Raw genomic sequence first — 19,483 nt, 5'->3', positions numbered from 1 at the left:
TCTACCCTCTGCCCACATTCCTGCTCTGCAGCCCACTGGAGGTAGACTTCACTCACCGGCGGTCTTGGGGGGTCAGATGATGCAGCCACCGCCAACATATTCGCATATTCCAACCTGAAACCAGTAAGGCACAGCAGAGATCATGACCACACGACCTACCTCCACAGTCTTGCACATAGTCAGCTCCGCTTTCAGAGCTGAGATGCAGTAAACAAAGTAATACAAAAAACAATGGGGAAAAAAGACCATTTAACATGTACTGGTTATTGATAATCTTTTATTTAACTTAACAAAAGCAGGTTTAATTCCATTATACTGGAGAATAACATAATATACCACATGGTGCAATGGACACTTTGGAAGAATGCAATTCAAATTGAGTGTGAGGCTGCACAAATGTAAGCCAAGATTGAGAATTTGTAATGCTTTGAAAAAGATATAAAGATTATACGTTACCAAAGACTCAACCAAAAAATCTAAAATAATCCTCCATCTTTGATTGGGTTTTGACTGGGTTCAATATTCCTCACCCTGCAGTCCATATACCAGACACATATCAAGACACACTTGAGTTCACATTCATCGCAGCTCCCAGTGAGGAACAGCAAATAACAACTTGGCAAATGAGGTTAAATGAACTTCTGATGACAGCTTGGAATGCACATTTATTATGTGTCAGTGTAAAAAAAGAAAAAAGTACATGTATTGTAGATAAAAAAAAAGAAAAAAGAAAAATATATGATGAAATGGGCGTCTGGGTAGTGCAGCAGCGGTAGATTCCCTGCCTACCAACACGAGGGTCACAGGTTCGAGCCCTCCGTGTTACCTCCGGCTTGGTCGGGCGTCCATACAGGCACAATTGACCGTTTCTGCGGGTGGGAAGCCGGTGGGGTATAAGTCCTGATCGATGCACTTGCGCTCCCTCTGGTCGGTCAGGGCGCCTGTGTGGAGGGGGAGGGGAACTGGAGGGGAATAGCGTGATGTGCCTGCCAATGAAACTCCTCGCTGTCAGGTGAAAAGAAGCGGCTGGCGACTGCACATGTATCGGAGGAAGCATGTGCTAGTCTACACAACTCTCCCCAGATCTCCGGAGGGGGTGGAGCAACGACCGGGACAGCAGGGGGAATTGGCAAAGCACAATTGGGGGGCGGGACTTAATCAAAAGAAATATATGATGAAATGTGTGCATTAGGAGGGGAGGTACTGTGGACCTTCAGATCTTCACCCCTGGCTGGGACAGTTGGCTGGTGCAAATGGCTGGCAGGGTTATTATGGTAGACACTACGTGGGTGAGGGAACAACCTGGTCGCCACGGTAAAGAGGACAACGCCCTGGAGTTCCCGGTGTTGATTGCCCCTGGCGACTGTGTAGGAGCTCTAGAAGTCCAGGTGTTGGTTGCTCCTGGCGACTGTGTAGGAGCTCTAGAAGTCCAGGTGTTTGTTGCCGGAAGAACCAGAGCCACAGCCTGAACCCGCCATGACGGCTGCTGCCGCCAGCTCCCCCCTGCTCACACGACTCACTGTCTCTGACAAGTCTGGAGGCAAATGCAGTCTCTACAGACATCAGAGAGAGGGAGGGAGGGAGGGAGGGAGGGAGAGAGAAACAGAGAGAGAGAGAGAGAGAGAGAGAGAGAGAGAGAGAGAGAGAGAGAGAGAGAGAGAGAGAGAGAGAGGGACAGAGTATTAGATCAGCAAGTATGGGTAAAAAAGAGAAAACACATAGATCAACATGGATGATGCACTTCAGTGATGTTCATTCACAGAGAGCCATGTTGGGTTGAAATTGCATTAGATGCTTCAGCACTCCCCTCAGCACTGGCAGTGTGGAGTAAACCTGCTAGCGTGCTGCTAAATGCCTCAGAGAGCTTTAGGTCTGTTACAGCTCACAGGGAATATGCTGTGTGTGTGTGTGTGTGTGTGTGTGTGTGTGTGTGTGTGTGTGTGTGTGTGTGTGTGTGTGTGTGTCAGGAGGGGTGCGCTGGTGTGTTTTGAGAAGTTATGGCTGTGGTTCTGCGTCAAGGACCCCTACACTGACACAAATTAGACCACGGACCCCCCCATTTAATACGATTTTGTCCCAGGGAAAGATTTTGCTTTAAGATTTTTTTTCTTCCAGAAAGTGTATGAACCCCATGATCAAAACAGTCATTTTGTTACTTATGGATGGAATTATTGTAATATATATATATATATATATATATATATATATATATATCCCCCTTTTTGCTGGGGACCTCCTGGAACCCCCTCAAGGACCGCCTGGGGGTCTCCGGAACCCACTTTGAGAACCACTGAATTGTGGAGGAGAAGGAGAATGTGTGTTTGTGCGTGTGTATGAGTGTGTGTTTGTGCGTGTGTATGAGTGTGTGTCTGTGCGTGTGTATGAGTGTGTGTGTCTGTGCGTGTGTATGAGTGTGTGTTTGTGCGTGTGTATGAGTGTATGAGTGCGCACGCGCATGTACCTGCTCTGGATGTGTTTGCATTTGTGGAGAGATTGCAAAACCCTTTGTAACCCAGATGATTAGGTTGGGCTAATACCAGAGTCATTATAATCAAGCGTTTAAGCTGAGTAACTTGTTCCTTAGCAAAGCTGATCTGTGGAGCCGCCCTGCGCCAACTCCAAGCACAAAGACGCAAAGGGCTCTAATGAGGGCCACTCACGTAAAGCCCCCCTAACGCAAGGCGCTCAACTGCTGGAAAAGCTTTGGAGGGGCTACGCTGCGAGAAAGGCAGCCGCCGATGGCCCTCCACGAACAAAGTCCTGAAGAGGTGTGGAGAGCGTGAGAGGAGCGTGAAGTATCTCCAGAGTCAAGTGTGCGCCCGACAATGAGTGTCTCTCGGGGAAATGAACCAGATTGCAGCCAGGCACCCCCGTACAAGGAAAGTTAAACCCTGTAATTTGCCCCTGAAAGAATCTGCCATGACATCTGAAACCCACTGGTCAAAACCTCCACTCCCACCCCACCCAACACCCTCTAAACCCCCCCCCGCCCACCAAGTCCTCGCCCCCTCCAGCCGTTGCAAGAGTGGAGCCCCTCCACTCCCACAAATACTTATCTCCTTCCTAATGACTAGGTGTTTGGGCACAGGGCTTAACAGCGTCATTAGGAGATAATTCACAAGGACTACATAACATCCCCTCTAGGGTAGACAAGACTACTTCCTACTTTTGCAGCGTACTGTTTGTTTGTTTGTTTGTTTTTGTATTTATGACGTCCGAAATATCCGAATTTGAAATGGCAAAATGTTTCCCCTTCAGTGATCTCCGTGGCTGAGATGAAACCTCCTGCTCTTGGTGTGCTGCTGTGGCTCAGAGGTCAGAGGTCAGAGGGGTTGTCTGCTGAACATGTGTCCTTTGTGTGTGTCAGACGGGCGTTCTGTCAGGCCAGAGGAGGAAACAAGAGGAATAGCTGTCATGCAGCCCTGCAGATTATCTGGGAGCAGGTGAAGCCTATAATTTAACGTGGGATGGTAAGGTAAGGTGACAGAGGCCTTTAAAGGGGACAAGACGATTCCCACTGGGAGAATATATGGTGATACATAATGTGTAGCTGGGCCTAAACTAACCAACTTGCGACACACAAAAAAACACAATCAAATTAAGTTGAGTCTCTATGCACATTTTTCTCTGGCTCTCTCTCTGTCTCTCTCACATCCCAAATTTCATACAAACATGCAAACCCATAGAGACACTGCGGAGCGCGTCATCATTCAGAAACCACGCCCAAAACGGGGGAAAACACAAACTCCTGTCCAATCCTGGCGTTCTCCTATGTCGCGTGCATGGTCGGGTGTTGCACAAAAAGATCGTATATACGGAAGATGAACACTCCAACTTACTTCATTGACAGCAACATCCACATTTTTCTTCTCACCAATTCTCAATGGCTTCCTTGTTTTCCTCGGGAGTACAAAAAAACTTTAACTGGCGATTTTTTACATTTGTTGTCTGCGCAGCCCCACCACACAACAGCTTTTAGCTACGTTTAATTCAAGGAAAATGACGCTGGTGTGTGGAAACGAACGGAGCTTTTCCCCCGTGATGGGCGTGGCCTATTTCATGCAGTGTCTCCATATATTGTCCTTGAGGGGGCGTCCAGACGCTCTGCTTCCACCACCTGTGCCAGAGCTCACCTGTGTAACCTTTCGTGTCTGCGGCTCGCTCCAGTGTGATTGAGAAAGCGAAACAATGCATTGATCAAGCCTGCTCGGTGCTGCTCGGTGCAGCGCAGCGGAAAGCCGGTAGAGAGAGGGAGAGGGGGAAAATCAATCACATATACATCGGCCTCGGTGGGCGAGTAAAAAAAAAGAGAAGAAAGACCTCGCACCGCACCATGGTCTGGCTGTCACGCACCCACATGGCCTGGCTACCCCTGCGTCTAGCTTGGCTCTGGGCTCTGGGAACCACACTGAGCATGTGCAGAGTGAAGGTCAAACCAATCCAGAAGTGCAGCTCGGCTCCCCCCAACCTTTCGAGTTCAGGGGCAGACCAGAACAATCGATAAGCAACACATCAAAGTTGGGAGGGAGGGGCAGACGAAAGCAATCGATAGGTTTGACACACACACACAGAGGTAAATGACAGCCCGGTAACACTGTCAGCAACCATCCCAGCACATTCAGCGATGGCAGACATGAGAAAAGATGACATCACCATTTTTTCTGTGTCCCGTGTCCAATTAACGGATGTCAATCTCAAGCAGTGTAGGAAATTAAAAAAATATTTGGGGGTCAGATTTTGCCCCCACGGTCTAAAAAATGGGGGCATTTACACAATTTTGGGGGCACTTAAAAAAGTATTTACTGCATAAAGTTGCTAAAGCGTAGTGTAAGTGTTCTTCGTCATCTTCTTCAGACAACCGGCTTGCAGGTGTTGAGTGTGTGTTAGAGATGGAAATTAAATGAATTGGATGAAAAGACATTTATAGAAATCTTGGGGGCAATTTTTGCCCCTGGATCGTGGTTTTTAGGGGCATTCTGAGATTTCTTGGGGGCATTTTTGTCCTTGGCCCCTGGCTAAATTCCTACACTGATCTCAAGTCAACTGAAGTGAATGAAGACCATCCAAGTACAAGACTCAGTTCATTTCACCCTGATTCGAAATGTACACCCACATATAATGTCAAGCTTAGAGCGACGATTGCAGCGCACCACGGCACATTCGGCAGGGATAGGCCAACCGCAGGGTTGTGCCATGAACATATAGCACTGACACCAAGTGAATGGAGGTCAGTGTAGGACTTTAGACAGACATAGCCAGGGAGGCTCTCTGAGTCTGCTTCTCTACGACCTGCACACTCCATGATGTAAACAAGGACATCCGGAAAGCCCTCAGAGGCATGGTGGGGTGTGTGTGTGTGTGTGAAGTCTTTCTCTGCTGCCTGGCAACCTTCAGGGGGGGCGGGGAGGGAGAGAGAGAGAGAGAGAGAGAGAGAGAGAAAACAGGAGGGGTGGGGTAGGGTGGGAGTGGACGGCGGGAAAAAAGACCATTGGCTGTGGCACATGGGGGGATTCTGAAAATGGGTATGTGCCACAATGTTAGCATGAGACTGTGTGTGTGTGTGTGTGTGTGTGTGTGTGTGTGTGTGTGTGTGTGTGTGTGTGAGTGAGTGAGTGTGTGTGTGTGTGTGTGAGTGTGTGTGTGTGTGTGTGTGTGTGTGAGTGTGAGTGTGTGTGTGTGAGTGTGGGTAAGTGTGTGTGTGTGTGTGTGAGAGTGTGTGTGTGTGTGTGTTGGAGCTGTGATGTCAGAGTGTCCCCTCTCGGGTGGCAGGCAGGGGTAAAGGTCTGTGGTTCAGCGCCGCTCCACAGCCAGGGAGGCTGGGGGCCATGCTGGCGACAGGGTGAGGGGCTGGGGGCCATGCTGGCGACAGGGTGAGGGGATGGGGGCCACGCTGGCGACAGGGTGAGGAGGGGTGACAAAGCCCCAAACGAGCACTAAGCACTTGAAATGAGCCCCTCAGGCCCGGCCCACAGACTGGCTTTGCCTAAGAGGGTTACTAATATCAGCCCACAATGGACAATTCCCTTCAGCTTTACTAAACACCCCAAAGATCAGGTGCTTAAGGGACACGGTGTTTGACGCTGGCCGTAACCGGCGGTCACTCACATATCTCCACATACAGCGGTAGCTGCATGGACATATCGCATCAGTGGTCGATGGGAAGCAAGGTCGAGAAAAGGCACCATTTTTGTTCTGCTTTTGTCTCGAGTAAGACATAGTGCATCATTTTCCAAGATCCCAATAGACTAATTTTCCCAACCGGGCTTAAAAGGAGCCCAGTCGCACAAAGCAGCCCCATCAAAGGCATTCCACTGCTGGTAACGGCTTGCTAATGACTGGAGTATTAGGTGCTAATTTAACGAGTCATTTCTTCCATAGAGTTTTTTAGCCACACTTTCAAAAGGCCCGTGTCACTGTACAGCTTAGAACTCTGGGAAACCCAACACCCTGTTGGAACACATGACGGTGGGTCTGGCTGTTCCAATCAGATTAGCCGATGTTGGAACACGCTCGTGGAAGTGACTGACACAATATTGACCGTAAACACCCGCTTAACACAACTCGTTCTTGTGATTTTGTCAACATGTAAGCTCTACTAAGTCGGCGAAATGACAGAAACAAAACATAGTTAGTAGTAGGCTGTCACGAAGTTAAAATCATTACAACCGCAGGAGAAACAATGACCAAGCAATCTGTCTATATGCTGTGAAGCATGAATAAGCAATTCCGCTAATTCCACTGATGCCAGACAACACAAGAAGCCATTTTTCCTTCACCATGCTGTAGTTTGCATGGATCTATATTATGCTATACGTCCAGTATTCACAGACAGTGCTGTAGTTTGCATGGATCTATATTATGCTATACGTCCAGTATTCAGAGACAGTGCTGTAGTTTGCATGGATCTATATGCTATACGTCCAGTATTCACACACAGTGCTGTATTTTGCATGGATCTATATGCTATACGTCCAGTATTCACAGACAGTGCTGTAGTTTGCATGGATCTATATGCTATATGTCCAGTATTCACAGACAGTGCTGTAGTTTGCATGGATCTATATGCTATATGTCCAGTATTCACAGACAGTGCTGTAGTTTGCATGGATCTATATGCTATATGTCCAGTATTCACAGACAGTGCTGTAGTTTGCATGGATCTATATGCTATATGTCCAGTATTCACAGACAGTGCTGTAGTTTGCATGGATCTATATGCTATACGTCCAGTATTCACAGACAGTGCTGTAGTTTGCATGGATCTATATGCTATATGTCCAGTATTCACAGACAGTGCTGTAGTTTGCATGGATCTATATGCTATACGTCCAGTATTCACAGACAGTGCTGTAGTTTGCATGGATCTATATGCTATACGTCCAGTATTCACACACAGTGCTGTAGTTTGCATGGATCTATATGCTATATGTCCAGTATTCACAGACAGTGTTGTAGTTTGCATGGATCTATATGCTATACGTCCAGTATCCACAGACAGTGCTGTAGTTTGCATGGATCTATATGCTATACGTCCAGTATTCACAGACAGTGCTGTAGTTTGCATGGATCTATATGCTATACGTCCAGTATTCACAGACAGTGCTGTAGTTTGCATGGATCTATATGCTATACGTCCAGTATTCACAGACAGTGCTGTAGTTTGCATGGATCTATATGCTATACGTCCAGTATTCACAGACAGTGCTGTAGTTTGCATGTATCTATATGCTATACGTCCAGTATCCACAGACAGTGCTGTAGTTTGCATGGATCTATATGCTATACGTCCAGTATCCACAGACAGTGCTGTAGTTTGCATGGATCTATATGCTATACGTCCAGTATTCACAGACAGTGCTGTAGTTTGCATGGATCTATATGCTAAACGTCCAGTATTCACAGACAGTGCTGTAGTTTGCATGGATCTATATGCTATATGTCCAGTATTCACAGACAGTGCTGTAGTTTGCATGGATCTATATGCTATATGTCCAGTATTCACAGACAGTGCTGTAGTTTGCATGGATCTATATGCTATATGTCCAGTATTCACAGACAGTGCTGTAGTTTGCATGGATCTATATGCTATATGTCCAGTATTCACAGACAGTGCTGTAGTTTGCATGGATCTATATGCTATACGTCCAGTATTCACAGACAGTGCTGTAGTTTGCATGGATCTATATGCTATATGTCCAGTATTCACAGACAGTGCTGTAGTTTGCATGGATCTATATGCTATATGTCCAGTATTCACAGACAGTGCTGTAGTTTGCATGGATCTATATGCTATATGTCCAGTATTCACAGACAGTGCTGTAGTTTGCATGGATCTATATGCTATACGTCCAGTATTCACAGACAGTGCTGTAGTTTGCATGGATCTATATGCTATATGTCCAGTATTCACAGACAGTGCTGTAGTTTGCATGGATCTATATGCTATACGTCCAGTATCCACAGACAGTGCTGTAGTTTGCATGGATCTATATGCTATACATCCAGTATCCACAGACAGTGCTGTAGTTTGCATGGATCTACTGTATATGCTATACGTCCAGTATCCACAGACAGTGCTGTAGTTTGCATGGATCTATATGCTATACGTCCAGTATTCACAGACAGTGCTGTAGTTTGCATGGATCTATATGCTATACGTCCAGTATTCACGGACAGTGGTCACATTAGGGCCAAAACTTTCTGCCAATTCCATTTCCCCGAGCAGCCAAGATGCGGTGCAGCCACTGTAAACTAACGTCTGCGTCTGTCCATGACACCAGGTCAATGTCGTCCATTTCCAATCCCATTTGTAGCGCAGGGCCAAGGGTCAAAATGGTAAGAGAACGTTTCCCGGCTGAAATTGGCAGACATGTCCCAGAGACTCGCTGCCCTATCCGCTCACTAAAACCAAGCTCAATCACCTCGCAGTGCCCTAATCCCTCACACCTATAAAGTTACACTGCATTCATTGTGTGGGGGAATCATCTGCTGAACCTATAGGAACTAGTATTCACTTCAGCAAACCAAAAACCCACTACAATGAGAGGTGATGTTCTTTCCTATTCTAAGGAAGAAACTTATCATCACATTTACGCTGGGGCAATTTCAGAGAACACTTCCGCTGCGCTGGCGGAGAAAATGCAGAAACAGCCGCGCCTAAATCCCATCACTTTGGTAATTCTAGCCCACCTGCACCTAACAAAGGCTGGCAAGAAGCTCTGCCTTCCTCTTCTTCTGTGGTAACAAAGAGAGTGCAACACGATCCCTGGCCGTGCCCTAAGAATAACCTGTTGACTGGGAAGCTTTTCATCCCTCGGATTTTGGCAATTCTACATTTAAAAAAAATCTGTCTATCGCTCTTAGTATTGTTACCCCCCCCCCCCCCCCCCCCCCCTTGCATTTCACTCAGACTAGAGCTGCAACGATTAAGCGATTAGTCGATCGACAGAAGATTAAATCGATAAATCGATAAATTTATCGAAAACTATTTTGATAATCTATTAATCGTTTTGAGTACAATTTTTAAGAGAAAAGGTCTACGGTACATTCTCTGATTCCAGCTTCTTCAATGTGAATATTTTCTGGTTTCTTTAGTCCTGTATGACAGTAAACTGATATTATCTGTGAGTTGTGGACAAAACAAGACATTTGAGGGCGTCATCTTGAGCTTTGGGAAACACTGATCGTCATTTGCTACCATTTTCTGACATTTTATAAGACCAAACAACTAATCGATTAATCAAGAAAATAATCGACAGATGAATTGATTATGAAAATAACCGTTAGTTGCAGCCCTAACTCAGACAGATATTGTCGGGGCACTACAGACCTGATCATTACAGACCTGATCATTGCAGCCTCACAGTGGGTCACGTGTAATGTCTGCTGATGAAGGTATTTATGCTTTGCAGCCAGTGTGATCACTGCAAGTCACTCTGGATAAGAGCGTGAGCTGAATGCCTCAAGTATAAAATGTGATCTGTAACGTGGACTGGCAGGTGCATCCCTCATATGCATTTTCTGGATGTAATTGTACTCGGTGTTCTATTTGAAAAGTGTGCTGTTTGAAAATGATGCATGTGAATGAGTGCTGTAAGTGAAAGAGAGAGACAGGGGGTGAGAGAGAGAGAGAGACAGGGGGTGAGAGACAGAGAGAGAGAGAGAGAGGGGGTGAGAGACAGAGAGAGAGAGACAGGGGGTGAGAGACAGAGAGAGAGAGAGAGAGACAGGTGAGAGAGAGAGAGAGAGAGAGAGAGAGGGAGAGAGAAGAAGCTAAAGTATGCTAATAGCCAAATCTGGAGCTCATCTCATGTTTCTTTTCTGTAATTGGGTGATGGTCACCTGCTTGCCATGTCACCTGCCATCTGACGCAGGATAATGCCAGAGGCAGACATACAGACAGGCATACAGACAGGCAGGCAGCCATACAGACAGGCAGGTAGACATACAGACAGGCAGGTAGACATACAGGCAGTCAGGCACACAGACAGGCAGGCAGGCATACAGACAGGCAGGTAGACATACAGGCAGTCAGGCACACAGACAGGCAGGCAGGCATACAGACAGGCAGGTAGACATACAGGCAGTCAGGCACACAGACAGGCAGGCAGGCAGGCATACAGACAGACAGACACACACACAGACAGACAGGCACACACACATACATACAGGTAGGCAGGCATACAGACAGGCACACACAGACAGGCACACACACATACATACAGGCAGGCAGGCAGGCATACAGACACACACACACACACACACAGACAGGCACACACACAGACAGGCACACACACACATACATACAGGCAGGCAGGCATACAGACAGGCACACACACAGACAGGCACACACACACAGACTGGCACACACACACAGACAGGCGCACACACACACACAGGCAGGCATACAGACAGCCAGACATGCACATGCACACACACACACACACAGACAGCCAGCCAGACGGAGCGACAGACAGATACAGACACAGGCTCCACATCTCTTCTGCTTGGTGGCTAATGCATGTGACAGAGCTGGCAGGCAGGAGAGGGATGAGTAAGCATTCTGACTGTAATTATATTCACAAACATTGAAAGAATGGGAAGGGACTAATAACCCACTGAATTTCATTAAAAGCCAGCATGTCCAAACAGGAAATTGATTAGCTGACAATATTTCTAGGTTTTTAATACCTAATGGAATGTTTCTTCTTCTTCTTCTTCTTCTCCTGAACAGCCAGCTCCTCACTTACCCTTCACGCACCAGAGGCTAATGTAAAACAGCGTTTGATAGTATCTGTCATGTTACCGAGCGCGACACGCATAGAAATCAGCGAGCGCCGACGATGCTTCTGAATAACCAGACGGACAAACAAGGGTCCAATGTGTAACTGTGTGCTGTAACACAACAACTTGACTTGTTATCTGTCGGCATCATCAGCACCATCTCCTCCATCAGCACCATCTCCTCCAGCTGCACCATCTCCTCCAGCTGCAGCCTCCTCTGGGGGCGCTTCTGCACCGGCCTGTCAAGCGCCTTGACAGCGAAGGCGCAGCGGGCGTGGGGGGCCATTTTGTCTCGTTTCAGTTTGGTTTGGTTTCTCTCTTCGCTCTGGACCGTGGGCGTTCTAGGGTGAGGGGGGCGAGGGCATGTTGACCCTTGTGGGGGTGGGGAAGGAGGGTGTGTGTGTGTGTGGGGGGGGGGGGGGGGCTTAGTTGGGTGTTATGGACTCGGGCACAGCCAGAGAGTGCTGGTCCACCCCTGGAGTGACACGGTGCCTGTGGGGGGAGAGGGGGAGAGGACGTAGAGTACAAACATGTCTAAGTGCTGCCTTCACCAGCGATAGGGCCATAGCAAACAGCACGGCTGCATGGGTTATGACAGCCTATCTGGGGGACCACCCCCTCAAACACACGTTTTACCCCTCCAACCATGACCCTGATATCGTTTCTCGGGGTTAAAACGCCCCCGACACGTTGGAGAAGAGCTGATTTTCTACTGCAACATACACTCAGCGAGCACTTTATTAGGAGCACGAACTAGGGATGCACCGATCCACTTTTTTCACTTCCAATCCGTTTCCCGATACCTGAATTTGGATATCTGCCGATACCGATATTATGCTGATACCAATATTTTTCTTGAATATACAGTATAGGCAAAGATTTGGCCAATTAAAGATTTTTTTTTTAAATATACCTTGCAAAAAGCAGACAAAATTAAGAAAATATACAAGGCAAAGAAGGATACTATTATACATGGGCAAATTACGGCCCGCGCTGGAATTGAAAAAAAAAAGAAAATACGGATTCCGATCCGTGAATTAGTGCCAATATCAGCACCCGATACCGATATTGGATCGGATCGGCCCCATCCCTAACAGGAACTGTAGGGAAGGCACTCTGTACAGGAAGCTGGCAAAAAACGGTAGGGCTGTCCCAGACCCAGAGTCTATTTTTCAAATAAAAATAGATGCCCCTCCTACAGAAGCTGCAGGTTCTCCCTCTTCTTCTGCACCGTGACGTGACGGGGTCTCGCACACTTTTTTACAGCCATAACATTTGGCAACGCAAAAGGTCATCTGGAGGTCACTGTGTCAGCATGGGTAAAGAGGCTGACCCCTTGGGAGGGGTGCAATCACTCTCGCACAGTCAAGCACAGTCTGTTATTGTGCTAGATAAAGACCAGGGCGGCATGGAACAGATCAGAACGGGAGAGAGCAGCGGCGGAGGAGGAGGAGGAAGAGGACAAGATATTTTCAGCCATTTGAAATATTCCCAGCGCCGTTCATGATGGTGTTAGTGCTACGGTTGTCACACTAAATTTGCGAACATCCCTGCGCACTGCCTGCGAGTACTTGGACTCAAACAGGCTGTCGTTCTCCCTGCTCACCAGCACCACAATGAACGGCCAAATATGGCAGCACATATGTTTACTCCTTAGGAGACCAGGTGGAACAGAGAATAGAAGAGACAACGGTAGAGGCGTTTGCCATGTATTGCCACACCAATGCTTTGCAGTAGGGCTGCAACTAACGATCATTTTCATAATCGATTGATCTGTCGATTATTTTCTCGATTAATCGATTAGTTGTTTGGTCTATAAAATGTCAGAAAATGGTAGCAAATGACGATCAGTGTTTCCCAAAGCCCAAGATGATGCTCTCAAATGTCTTGTTTTGTCCACAACTCAAAGATAATATCAGTTTACTGTCATACAGGAGTAATGAAACCACAAAATATTCACATTTAAGAAGCTGGAATCAGAGGATTTAGACCTTTTCTCTTAAAATTGTACTCAAAACGATTATCAAAATAGTTGTTGATTAATTTTCTGTCGATCGACTACTCCAGGGGTGTCCAAACTTTTTTGAGTGGGGGCCAGATTGGATAATGTGAAATTACCGGGGGGCCAGCCAGCTGCTTCTTGCATCATATGGGTTATATATACAAAATTACAATAAAAAACAAACAAATAAACAATAGAATTGTAAGGATTTTGTTTACCATCTGAAAACATGAGTTCTGCCTGTGCTGTTCCTACTTGGTGCTCGTCTACAAACTGTATGGTAGTGCTGTCATCGTTAGTTGAACAGACAAAATGCAAAGTGCACTTGCTTGATGAACCAACACTGTGTGGAGGGCCACGTATAGTCTATTTTGAGAGACAAGCCGAGGGCCACTTAAGATCGGTCAAAGGGACCGCATCTGGTGCCGGGCCGGACTTTGGACCTGCCTGGACTAATGGATCAATCGTTGCAGCTCTAGATTCCAACGCTATCTGCTGGCACAACAACAGTGGACCAGTTTGAAGGGAGGAGACCGAAACATTGACAAAGAAGAGCAGAATAAACGAGGGGTAAACACAGTCAAACGAAGACTGGTTCTTCTTTGTAACTGGAGACAAAGAGAGGAGATGAATCGGAAAGAGAATCCACCTTCATGTCTACGTGACCTGAAGGGGACGGCAGGTCAACGGTGTGAAAGCGTGTGATCTCAACCCTATTGTGAGAATACCGACGCGAGATGTGTGCATCTTAATTGTGTGGTGGATGACACAATTACGCGAGATAACGTGCCAGAGTCTGTGTATATTTATGGGGGTCTGTGTGTGTGTGTGTGTGTGTACGTGTTAATGTGTGTGTGTGTTTGTGCGCATCCGTGTCTGTGTTAGACTACCCAGATGAATAAAGGGGGGTGGGTATAATCCATCACCGGTTGATAGTCCTCACAAAAAAGGAGCCCTTTTTGCTGAGAGGACAGCCCTTGTGCGGACAAAGACCACCATACTGGGGACTTCATAGGAGCCAGCTGAAAAGGTGTTGCCCAGAGTAACCCCATTCACATGAGCAGGCATGCTGGCCAAAGCTAGTCATTACTGCTGACTTGGACCAGCCGGGCCACACATAGACCAGCCTACAGCCTCCAAGGCCATTCACTCCACATCAGCCCCACAGGCAAACAGCCTGCACTCTGCCACTGGGGGAGCATCAGGGATTGTTACCATTCTCTTCGACTGTCCGTCTTGCGCGCTTGGATATATGCAGCTTTTGAGGGAATTTATAAAAAAGCTTGAATCTACAGTTTTACCAGGGCAAGCCTTGAATCGTTGCATTTTCACGAAAACGTGGCAATAAGGAGTCAAAGATGATTTACTATCAGAGAGGAGTGAAGAAATGTTACGATAATGGGTTCAGTATCGACCAAGTCTGGGCATGAAACTAAAACAGCTGGTCCAATAGAATAGATGCGGTTATAAAGCGCTGGTTGCTAGGGAACTTATTTATTTCCCATTAGAGATAACAAGCTATTTACAACCATGTTAAGTAAGATGAGACATGTGGGAACTTCTGGTGCCCAGAACGCCTACACCGCAGTCGCACAAACCATTTGATGTGGACCGCAAACAGCCAAAAAGCAAACCGTTAAGTGTTCTGCAGTCCACACAAGTGCTACAAATTGTTCTAGAAAAACACACACAAGTCAAAAGTAATTAACTTGCAGGAGAACAGAACAAATAGACTGCTATCTTGTCTACAAACATTACTGTCATAATCATAATCTTCTATTTTTTAGCAAAGGGATGAGATCCCCTCGGGAATATTGTGCATTTTCCACCTGTCTTTTTGGTGCTTGGTGCAGTAAGTCCTTGTCACCTCTGCTTTGGAGCTTGGCTCTGCTTGAGATGCTGAGAAGAGTGCAGCTTTCTGCCCCCTAGTTGGGGGGTTCTTCAGTGTTAAAATCTATGGGATTGAACATGGGGGTTTCGCTTAAATGGATAAAATAAGATCTGTGGTTAACAAAAGTTTATGGGAGTTTTTGATGCGCCCCCTAGTTGAGTGCAGCTTTCTCCCCCCTAGTTGATGCGTCTCTGTGATGAGGTTGCACAGGAACCCACTTACCGCTTCCTGGAACACTTTGAAGGGGCCAGCGTTTCTGATGAAATGACACACTTGGTCAACTAGTTGGGGTAAGCCCAGGTCTGGCCTAGAATATTGCAATAGAGAGCCGCAGGAATGAGTCCAGAAGTATTACTTCCGGGTTCTTCAGTCTTAAAATCTATGGGATTGAACATGGGGGTTTCGCTTAAATGGATAAAATAAGATCTGTGGTTAACAAAAGTTTATGGGAGTTTTTGGGTTCCGCATGATAATCTCCAGAAACGTGAATAACCTTTATGACTTTTGGAAGGTAAACGCGTTTTTTTTTTTTAAACGTGATTTTTATAAAACGCTTCAAAAAGTATACAAATTATTCACGTTTGTGAAGAGTATCATGCTGAACTCAAATTCGCGTCCCCATAAACTTTTGTTCACCACAGACCTTATTTTATTTATGCATTTAAGTGAAATCCCCATTCTAAAACCCCATAGACGTTTCCACTGAAGAACCAAATAGCGGCGATTTCTGGATAAAGCCTACAAAAAAACGTCATCCCTGTGGTACTCTATACTGTGGCCAGCACTCAGCATCCCACCACCACTCTCACTGTGACACTCTGAAATGAGGGTCAAACCTTTCACAGTTACACAGTGGAATGCTATGAGAGGAAAGCTGGTGTACTCCCCAGTTGAGTTCCACTGGAATGGCTGGGGCATGAAACGCTTTGCTCCACTAACCTACTGAACTCCTGACAGCACTCTGGAAAAACCAAATCTCACCATGCATCTCCACTCTATCGCAAACTCACTGCGCTATAGAGCAGTGGTTCTCAAATGGGGGCCCGGGACCCCCAGGGGTCCTTGAGGGGGTTCCAGGGGGTCCCCAGCCAAAAGGGGGAAATTTATTTTCGCTATAATTCCATTCATAAGTAACACAATGACTATTTTGGTCATGGGTTTTATACACTTTCTGTAATAAAACATCTAAAAGCATCAATCTTATTATCATATGGGGGACCGTGGGACAAAATCCTATGAAATGGGGGTCCGTGGTCAAATCTTTGTCAGTTTAGGGGTCCTTCATGTGAAAAAATTTGAGAACCACTGCGGAGAGGAGAGAAGTGGAAAAGACAAGCAGAGGCTAGAGGGACAACGTGCGAACTGCAATGCCCAAATATTAACTTGGCAAAAATACCTGGATCCAAAATCTGGGGTGAATAATGCTTGACTTAATTTGCCAATTACACCGAATGTAGATACTTAAATATATAACCTTGTACATTGGACCATAGGACACACAGACACCCGTCAGTCTCCCTCTACCCAGCCAACCCTACCTCCACATCTCCTCTCCAGCACCATCCCTGTGGTGGGCAGGTGGTCTTGTAAATGTAGCCACAGCTAGGTGAGGTGCATCCTGGGTAGACGACGGTGGTCAAAAGCCACCTTTAGGGTGTTCAGGATGTCAGAGGGAGTGAGACATCACCTCGACCGCCCCTGTCAAAAAAAATCATCCACCTTCCATTTTGCCCATAACCCCTAGGTTCAAAAAGCACCATGGGTGATGCAGATTCTTGTTTTATTTTTTTTATTTAGCATGAAACACCAGGCATTATCTAACCTCGAGCACAGGCTGAGTGTTAATTGTGAAGCATTAGTAAGGTTATTAAAACACTGAGCCAGGGCCCGGGGAGAATGCCTGCTATAAATTAAAAAAATCAGACAGACAGTGCTAAATGCACGTGATACCCTCTCTGCAAACAAACCCCTATAAGAGATAGAACTACAGAGACTGTTTGTAGTTTTAAAGCAATCACAGCAAACACAATCAAATAATATAAACCCCCCCTTTTTTTTCAAAAGAAGAAAATAGAGCATGTGGTTTGGAGCAATTTTGCCAAGCATTTTGCGGTAATGACTTTTTAATAGGAAATTTATACAGATTCGTTAATGGAGAGTGGAAAAAGCAGAGGATACTCTCTCTATTAAAGATTTGTAACCACAAGGCTATTATAAAACATGATATTCAATATCAGTTGTCTGATAAAGACTGCAGTGAAATCCTGCTGAGGCGTGGTCTTCTTAATGACTGTCACGCTTGGTCACCCCAGTGGATCCACTAATTATCTACAGGAGCTCCTCTGCTCCACTTGCTTTCAACACAAGCTCTGATGTCACATAGACATTTCCACGAATGCCAAATGTTGACTGTAAATTTACCATTATTGGCTAATATACCTTGTGGCATATCACAAATAAACCACAAGCTGACAGAAATATCTAAATTGTATAAGTATGAATCACAAAAGAATACCGTGTAGAGCTGAACAATTACCGTAATCGTAATCCGATATTGTGATGTTTCCTAGATTAATATTAAAGTAATTTTATGTTATTGAAATACTTTTGATATTTTCAGTTCCTCTGAACGTTCCGGTGTGGTGAGTGTGACCAATCACAGCCTTTGAGAGTGCAACCTGCACTCATGGGACAGAGAGACCTTAGCGCGTGGAAAAGAATGGATCAGCCCAAAATTTGAGAGGAATATCTTTCTCCTCGTTCTGAACGTGAACATTTTTTTGGTTCCTAAAAGTTTAAGTTGTTCATTGTCTGCCATTTGGAGATTGAACATTTGGTGAAAACAAGATGAAAACAAGTAAAGATCCTGTGCTAGGCTTGCCTTGGGAGCACGAGAAATAGGGGCGTCAAAATGTATCATTTAATCGATGCATCGCGATGTGGACGTGTGAATCGAATCGAATTGAATCGTTGACAGATGAATCGTTGAATCGTTTATGTTTAAATTTCTGTTGACATTCACATTTTAAAGCACTTTCTAAGTAAAAAAGGGAGTTGATATTTATCTGACTGCTTGTATTAATTGATGAAAAAGTAGCGATGTGCAGTAATAATATAGAAAATTGAGGATGTGATACTTGGAGCTGCAATACTTTGAGCTGTATCGAGATGCATCGTGGAATCGAATCGAATGGTTGACAGATGAATCGTAATCGAATCGAACCGTGAGGCCAGTGAAGATTCACAGCCCTAACGAGAAGGTAGTAATTATTCATCCTATAACAATAATAATGCAGTCTCTGTGAGTGAGTGAGTAGAAATTGTGTTCGGCCACAGCTATGCCATTTTACATGCGCGCTGAATCTTTCAGGAAGTGTAAAGAGCACCCCTGCGGGTGACCTAACGAGACAGATTTTTTATTAGGTAATTAGGGCCGATTAATAGCCGAATTTGCGATGCTGCGCAATGACTGCACTGCGCAGCCTCCACCGGTCACACAGGGTCACAGTACATCACGCTAGTTAATTGAATTTGTAAATAAGGATCACTACTGTGAGTGAGACGTAAGAAGCATGAAAACAAGACTTTATAGTTGCTGCTAGTTTGACAAATATAGCATCGAAGTAAAAGTGCAAAAAATAAAAGAGCACAAAAGTGCAATAAAATAGCCCTCTCCCCTCAAACCCCCCGCCCCCCCAAAAATGGTAATCACAATATATAGCAAAATTATCAGGATTAAAATGTTCAATATAATCGTACAAATCATACAGAAGCAGGTGTAAAGGTCCAAGGATATTAGTGGTTCAAAAGTGAAGAAAAACAGTAGCACAGGCAGTAGCACAGACACACAGGCAGCCATTTTAACTGATTCAGAGGCCACTGGAGCTGGAGGGATCATCAGTGTCAAAACAAAGGTTCAGTCTGAAGTGTGCTGTATGTGTATATACAGGGTATATCTGCAGGTAATAACAAGCTGCGGTCATAGAAAGTGAGTTACCAAGGCGACCAAAACGCCAGTCACAATCAGACTAACTAAAGATAAGAATATTTTCCTCTATCTTACAAAACGGTATGTGTCAAAATTAACAGATTGCTGGGATTTCAGTCTCGCTAAGATTTTGCATTATTGTAATTGTTAAGAGACAACGCGGTTGATTTTGCAGTGGATTTGATGAAAGATAGTGAGGCAAAAGGGGACCTGCTGTCAACTCTTTTGCACAAGACGTGTGCAATTGAATGTTTTAGGCTATCTGACTGTTCTATAAGAAAGTGAGTGAGTTTTCCTGTGGATAGATAGGGTGGAGAGA

The 19,483-nt window shown here is 45.6% G+C and overlaps 1 protein-coding gene across 1 annotated transcript in view; it reads right to left on the bottom strand.

Annotated features, from left to right (window-relative positions):
- Positions 1 to 298: 298 nt before the first annotated feature.
- Positions 299 to 19,483, bottom strand: part of elp4 (elongator acetyltransferase complex subunit 4) — a gene marked incomplete at its 5' end in the record, with an annotated part of 79,061 nt that continues 59,876 nt past the window's right edge. Inside the window, one exon of the mRNA XM_083650538.1 lies at positions 299 to 1,553. Coding sequence (XP_083506664.1) covers positions 1,422 to 1,553 — 132 coding nt within the window. The 3' untranslated portion in view covers positions 299 to 1,421. The remainder of the gene's footprint in view (positions 1,554 to 19,483) is intronic.

The sequence above is a fragment of the Poromitra crassiceps genome, assembly GCF_964638095.1.
Source record: "Poromitra crassiceps genome assembly, chromosome: 14".
NCBI lineage: Eukaryota > Metazoa > Chordata > Actinopteri > Beryciformes > Melamphaidae > Poromitra > Poromitra crassiceps.
Note: the sequence above shows the minus strand (reverse complement) of the source record. Positions and strands in the feature narration are given on the sequence as shown.